The sequence below is a fragment of the Pygoscelis adeliae genome, unplaced genomic scaffold (genome assembly GCF_000699105.1).
Source record: "Pygoscelis adeliae isolate BGI_AS28 unplaced genomic scaffold, ASM69910v1 Scaffold141, whole genome shotgun sequence".
NCBI classification, from domain to species: Eukaryota; Metazoa; Chordata; class Aves; order Sphenisciformes; family Spheniscidae; genus Pygoscelis; species Pygoscelis adeliae.
Window position 1 is genome coordinate 3296481 of NW_008824231.1, and position 7475 is coordinate 3303955.

Here is a 7475-nt window from a genome sequence, read left to right on the forward strand (position 1 = left end):
CAGCCTATCAGTACTTAAAGGGGGCTTATAAAAAAGATGGCATCAAACTTTTCAGCAGGGCCTGTTGCGACAGGACAAGGGGGAATGGCTTTAAACTAGAGGGGGTAGATTTAGACTAGATATAAGGAAGAAATATTTTACGCTGAGGGTGGTGAAACACTGGCACAGGTTGCCCAGAGAGGTGGTGGATGCCCCATCCCTAGAAACATTCAAGGTCAGGTTGGAGGGGGCTCTGAGCAACCTGATCTAGTTGAAGATGTCCCTGTCCACGGCAGGGGGGTTGGACTAGATGACCTTCAGAGGTCCCTTCCAACCCAAACTATTCTATGATTCTGTGAGTGAGGTGATTGCATGGGACTTAATTACCCTTAGAAAACAGGCAAAAATAGACATTGAAATTCTTTGTTGCGGCTACTGGTGACTGAGCAGAGTGTTTTAGGCAGCCCAGTGCTGACCTGCAGCGCTCTTTCTGTGCTGTGCTATCTTATGTGATGGGCAGCATGGCTGGGTAGCGTATGTATTTGCTGTTAGCTGGCCCCTTGGCCTTTTCCTCTCAGTGATGGACCAGTAATCTGCGTAATACTTTCTTCTATAAGCAAGAAAAAAAAATTTCTTTTGAGAATATAACTTGGATAGATAATTTCTAACGGGGTCTATCACTGGTGACACAGTAAGATATACTCTTGCTGTGCAGTTTGAACTGCACACAGCAGCTAAACAGCTGGCTGAGTGAATACTCATTCATTTCAGGATAAAAACATTGGCCCAGCTTCACATCAGTCTTCTGAAGCAAATCTTCAGTTTGAACTGTATTTTCATATTAAAAATTCTGTCATACTTAACAGGTTAAACAAAGATCTTCATGAGACTGACTACATGGAAATCAAGAATTGTGCCTCATACTGTAAAGGGCAGAAGATGATTTTAAGTTACCTGGAATATATCTGATTTGAATGAGAGGAAAAAAGAATAGTCAAAAGGGTTCTTTTATTCAACAGAAAAAGTTGGTTCCTTTGTATAGTGCCTTTGTCCTCAATGTTTATCCGGGGTTTTGCCTTTTAACACCTTTGTGTAACAGCTGGTTACATTAATCTTGCAGTTAATGCTTAAGTAAAGCAGAACTGAAATATTTACTACCTCAGTGTAGTGGGTTTATATACAAACAGAAGTGTATAAATATAGCTGTTACTTTGAACTGCATGCTTTTCTGCCTTAAGTTTGATTAGTGGCCCTGTCAATAATCAGTCTTTGGGGGAAGAGAAGGGAAGTTGTTTTGTGTCCTGGAGCTCTGGATTGTTTTTCCACTCTGCTGTACAAAATCAGAAAGTTATTTGATAACTTCCACATTGGGAGTTTAAGTATCCTGCTTAAACAAGGTTTTCGTCTTGTTGGAGGGTTTACAAAGAAATGTGTGCCTTTCTCCTTAACTCTTTCTTTGAAAAGGGCTTTCAAAAGAGTTCTTACATGTTTTTACCATAAAAAGATGAAATCACTTCAGTTTTGCTTAAAGATACCTCAGAGGTATCATATAAACTTTCCTCCCGCTTCTTTATAAGGAAGGTGCCTAGGTGTTCGAAAATTCCTCTCTTGTAATAGTTTAAGTTACAGATATTAGCAAAAATACCATTAGCGATCTGAATAAAGCAAGTCTTCTCTCAGCTTATAATGATACATGATACACCTTTATTAGCCCTTTTGTAGTACAAAATCTTTCAGGATAATGTACACAAAACAACCCACTTTCTAGTTTGGTGGTTTTTTACAACCAAAGAGAAAGACAGCCTTGTGTATTGTTCTCCCTGTAGGCTGCGACTTAAACTCAGATAGCAATTGCAGAAGTAAAAATAGAAAAATCAATTAAGTTTTAAGGATAAGCACTTGACTGCTGTGTTTATGCCTATACAGACAAAACATCAGCAATCATTCTAATGCTCAGGTCTTCACTTAGCTTTAAGTCGTAAGTTGAACTCATATACTTTTGCTCAAGCTCTTAGTATTGTAGGCTTCAGGAAAAAAAGAATTGTTTCATTAGTAATGCTATTATTTTTATTCAACTTTGACTAGAAAAAAATGAAAGAGCTGGAACAGAAGCTTCAGGAGGAAGAACATGCGAGGAAGCTTGTTCAGGAAAAAGCAGCTGAGGTAACCAACAGGAAATTTCTTTTGTACTGGTATGCACTGTAATTAGCTCTTCCTTTCCATCAACTTGTCAACTAAACTTGCTGAAAGTGCCTCCCATATACAGAATAATGAAACCCTTGTTTTAGTCTCCCCACCCCCCATCTGAGGCGCCAAATGTTCTCAAAGCCTCAGAGAAACTTGGAAACCTTTTTCTAACAGCACCTGTGCACCAAAGCTTAATTTCTTCAATAAAAGAAGCTAGTTGGAAAAGAGGAGTAGAAGTTCAGACTAATTCATAGTTGAGGATGTATGAGGATCTCTGCTTTAAATAGATCAAGGTCGAGTATGCTCCCTTGTTCATAATTGTAACTAGAAATATTGTAGAAGGAGGCAAAAAAAGAGGCAACATGCTGTTGGTTATGAGCCCACGAGGACACTGGTCTTCTAACCTTGAAGTGTTGTGTTCATTAAATACTCATTGTATGCTGAAGAAGTATGTAGATAATGTGTTAGGCTCTAGCATTAACTTTTGGCCGGGGGGGGGAAGGTGTCTCAATCACCAATAATTGTTCTGTGAATACTTCTAGTTGAGATTGGTTAGGAGATGATTTCTAAAGCCATGCCATAGCTTCCTGTTGGAAGGAACAGTGAAGCGTATGGAGCTCACTGTTGACAGTGAGAATCCTGACCTTAACTCTTCCAATAGGTGGTTTGGAGGGTTTTTTTTACTGTCAAATTTAATAGAAGGAATAGTTGTTTGTTAACTATATGCCACAGGATCAATTGAGCAGGATTGGGTGGCTCGACTTCCCCAACATTTTGTCAAGTGTAAAGCACAGCTGATGTTTCAGCACTTGCCTGCATGGGAGTAATGCAGTAAGACTTAATTCTCTAACTTACTGGGATTAGTCATGAGTAGTGCTACCAGAGGAAGTATTCTTATTTAATGTTTAAATTGACCTTGGACTGACTACAGAAGCATCCTAAAAACTTGCAGCACTGGCTTTCAGAGAGCCTGTTTTTAAAAAATTCTTGTTTTGCAATTCTCAACTTACTCTGTCTCTGATCATTTATTAATATAATTCCAGTAACGCCCCTTATTCCCTCAATTAAAGCTTCAGACAGGCCTGGAAACCAACAGACTACTGATTCAAGCAGCATCACCGTTGCTTTCTCCAAAAGCAAGAAAACCCAGGAAAAAAACTAAGCAGCCAGAGAAGGTAACATGGGGGGAAGAGAAGGGCAATTACTGAGGAGTTAAATAAGGGTGTGTGCATGCAGTCAGGAAGGTAGGCTGCCTCTTTTATTACAAAGCAAAGGGAAAATGGGTTTGCTGTAGTGTCATCTTTGATAAACATTTCTCTCTTCTTTCCTTCCAGAAATGCTCTCGTACAAGCCATCTCACTGCGCAGCCCCATTACAGACTGTGTCTGGGTGATGTACCCTTTGTAGCTGGGAAGGTGAGCTGCTTAATTCCACAGCTTAATGCTCAGTAGCTGCAGCTCCTGAAGTGGCTTTGGCTTGGTGCACTCCTGACACCCAGTGGCCAGATCATTTCATTTTCTTTCACTCTTTTCTTCCAGTTTGTCTTCAAAAGGCTTGTTGAGTATCGATAACTTGCTGAAGTGGCATTTCCAAAAAATGGATCCTCCCTATGCTGCTAGTCAAGCTCTTCTTGTTAGTGCATATTCATTCAAACAAAAAATAGATTCTTGGCAGCAAATCAAAAATGTTATTGTTTTTAAATGTTCTCTATTAGTATCAAGTAGGTTGTTGACAATGCCATTTAAAAGAAGTCTCTCTTACTTTTCTGTCCAGTCTACTAGTCCCAGTCATTCAGTTGGCGCCAACGTGCAACATGTCCTACACCTGATGAAACAACACACGAAAGCTTTGTGTAACAGTCGTGTGGTAAATGATACTCCACTAGCAAAACCCGTCAGTACTGGTCATCCTGCCAGCAAAAGCAGAAAGTCATCTCTGCCAAAGGAGTCTTCTTCATCCCAGGAAGAGCTCTCAGAAGTGCTGCTGACTTTACAAGATGAATTTGGGCAGATGAGTTTGTGAGTTTGGCATATTCTCCATTGCAGATTATGAACGTAGATGCTTTATATTTTTGCCTTTTGCTTTAAAGTTGGAAGGTTTTTCCTGAGAAAGGAGTTAGTTTTGGGAAGTCTCTGGCATGTAATCTCTGTTCTACTGGCTGCGGAGGCTGTCATTTATTTTTGTGGTAAAAAATAAATTCTGATAAACAATCTGGACTGCATACCTGTTTTTATATACAGCAGTATCAAATTTGTGAGGGGTCGGGGAGAAGTCTGGTAACAGCCCCTGATGCAATAGACAAATACTCCGTTAAAGGACAGCTTTACTAGTCATTTTGCTTGTCCTGGTTAACAGAACACGAATTGTTATCCTACTGCACAACTGCAGGAGATACAGATAGGCAAAATAGTAACTGAACGAGTGCTGAGATCATGCCCTCAAGGGGTTATTTGGTCATTTTGAATGTGTGAAGCTACTTATGTTATTGAGACTTGACGTTGCAGCAGCCTTGCCACCAGGATGTGCTACCGTAATAATGCTGCTAACCAGCAAAACTGTTCTTACTGGTTCGTTATGGCATGTTTAACAAGTCTGGCTGCTGATGCTGTAGTTTCCTAGAAGTGTTATTTCTGAACTGGGTGTACAAGCACTAGAAGCCAAGGGAGTCTGATGCGAGCTTTGTTCTGTCTGAATTCCATGCCAGTGATCACCAGCAGCTGTCAAAGCTTGCCCAGGAAGCCCCAACCATTGCAGTGAGGGAAGATCTGGAGAGGGAACTTGAGGCACTGGTGGGAAAGATGGAAGCAAAGGCAGACCAGATCAGCAAAGTCCGGAGACATCGGTTGCAGGTCAGTTACTTTTTACTATATTCATGTTTCTGTAGAGTTGCCATCTTAAGTGGGTTTTTTTTGAGTTCTATCCTGATTTAGCAGTAACTGAATAAAGCAGAAATAACTACTGTAGAGCGGTAGTGCCTAGCTTTAGCTTTGATGTCCCAAAGTTACTCTGCATACCTCCATCTTTCTATCCCAGTATTTCTGCAGGAGTATCCTTTCTGTCTTACCGTGTCACCCTTGTGCCCACTCTTCATCCTGTCCTGGGCAGAGCTTTCACATCTGTTCTTGCATTGCATTTTACACTCCTTTCATCCCCAAAACAGGGAAAAGATCGTCCACTGTGCGATAGCAAATCCCACAGCTGTTGAATTCTGTAAACACAGCATAAGCTGGTTGGGCAATACACAAGATGGGAAACAGTGTATAGGGCTGAAAGGTGTGAGTCTACTTCTGGGCCCCCGGCGGTCGGTCTGGGAGATGTTTCTGGTCGGATATCTGATGTGTCAGGAGATACCTGTGTTCTGATCAGTCACGCTCACTCCTGGCATGCGTCAAAGAGCTGTGCTGAACCAAAGCAACTGCTTTGTGTGAGGCGCTTAGTGACAACCAGCTGCACAGGTAGCGGGGAAAGCCCTCGTGAAATGCTGTTCTTCGCAGTGAACTTAGAGTAACCTAAACTGTATTTAGAGAGATACCTAGATTCCCAGGGGCTTTCACTGTTGAGCTGAATCTTTTAACAGTTCTCCTTTGCTTGGAGTAAATGACCTATTTATGTTTTGATTTGCATTTTATAAAACCTGAAATATCTGTTTCAGTTTAAAACAACTTTCAAAATGTTTTGAATATTGTAGCCTGTTCATTCAAAGCTATAAGCCCTGTCGATTCCATATTTTCTCTAATCTTCATGCATTTTAGTGAAATTCTTCCAAAGAGCTTAACCCCTTGTGTTTAATCTGGTTCAGTTCGTATGAACCACGATTCACCCTCATCTGATGTAACTTGGGCACAAAATCTGTACTGAGAGCACTGCTGCCGACGTCCAAAATGTTTTCAGAAACAGCAGCATTACTCACCTTTGATCTCTTGCAATCTTCAGAGGAACTGTTGCAGAGAAATAGATGTGTAGCAGTTCTCAGCAGTAATGATTCTGCGTATACTGAGGCTTCTGACTAGCTATTGGCAAAAGTTTCAGCAGTCAGCCTTTAGGGAGATCGCTGCATGCTATAAACGAGGAGGAGGGAGCACCACTACCTGAAGTGAGGGGAACCGTGGAAGCCAGCCATTTTGCAGTTTGAGAATATGAATGTGCCTGCACCTTAGACTCTGTCCAGTTCCCCGCTGAAGCTTATGGCAGCTCAGTCCTCGTTGCAGAGTACTGAGTCTTTAGTGCTGTGTGTGGATACCAGTTCTTCACCTCAGCAGAGTTTTGGTATTCTTTTTAAAGCTACATCTCTGATGGTGACTAGCTGTTAAAATCACCAGTACGTGTGTAGAAAAATGTTTTCTGTTTGTTTTTTGTTTTTTAATCACTGGATGGTAACAGTGACAAATCAACTTTCTGTCATATATAACTTCTTCTATTACATTCATGGTGGAGACATTCCCCCAAAATCAATTTGTCAGTGTTTAAAGAGATAACCTAGTCGTTCAGACGATAAGCTGAACACAGTTCTAAAGATGCTAAAATAGCAATGCTGTGTAAGGAAAACAAAATATTTATTATTCAGGGGGACTTGGGAGCATCCATTTGCTTAGCTGGGTGAGATGAGTGGTGGGGTACTTCAGCCGTCTGGAAGAACTGTGCAACATAAGCAGTGACCTTGTTTCAGTTTAGTGTTTTTCTTCGGGTTTTTCTTTCAGCTAGAGAGACTTAAGAGAGAATGCAAGTCCAAAAAGACTTCTGCTAAACAAATAAAAGACAGCAGGTTCCCTGTTAGCGAGGTTAAAGTAACAACTACAGTAACCACAAAAGGGAAGAATGCTGGTCCCATCAAAGTGAAACCTGGAGAGAAGAGTCGGAAGAATCTTCAGTTGTTGAGAGACATGCAGACCATACAGACTTCACTACAGAAAGATGATATCAGCTGGGACTACTGACTGTTCTGCAGGAGATGTTCTTGACTCCATCCCGGTCAAACTTCCTCATGTTCTGGAATTAAAGCAGCTGCCTTTCTTGCTATGTGAAAGAGACTACTGTATGCTAAGTGCACTTTTGAAATATGGGCCCTTAAGTCTCCATCCCTGGGTTTGATTGTATATATGATGGTCTAGTTTAACACACATTCCATTTTTGAGGTACCCAGACACTGAATCTGAACACAGGTCTCCAGCAGTTCCTTTCGTGTTATGGTTCCAGCAGTCCCTCCACTTCCTTTCAGCACACCAAGCGCTGCACATACGTGTGGGTTGGTGTGTGTGGAATGCCAGTGCGATTTCATCCTGCTGTTGAACTGTGCACTGGGAGGCTTCTCA

The 7475-nt window shown here is 41.4% G+C and overlaps 1 protein-coding gene across 1 annotated transcript in view; it reads left to right on the forward strand.

The window, feature by feature from the left end:
- The window catches only part of CEP57 (centrosomal protein 57kDa), a gene marked incomplete at its 5' end in the record, with an annotated part of 18595 nt that extends 11355 nt beyond the window's left edge, over nucleotides 1-7240 (forward strand). Inside the window, 6 exons of the mRNA XM_009334857.1 lie at nucleotides 2065-2142; nucleotides 3237-3341; nucleotides 3501-3581; nucleotides 3940-4184; nucleotides 4871-5015; nucleotides 6864-7240. Coding sequence (XP_009333132.1) covers nucleotides 2065-2142; nucleotides 3237-3341; nucleotides 3501-3581; nucleotides 3940-4184; nucleotides 4871-5015; nucleotides 6864-7100 — 891 coding nt within the window. The remainder of the gene's footprint in view (nucleotides 1-2064; nucleotides 2143-3236; nucleotides 3342-3500; nucleotides 3582-3939; nucleotides 4185-4870; nucleotides 5016-6863) is intronic.
- Nucleotides 7241-7475: the final 235 nt, after the last annotated feature.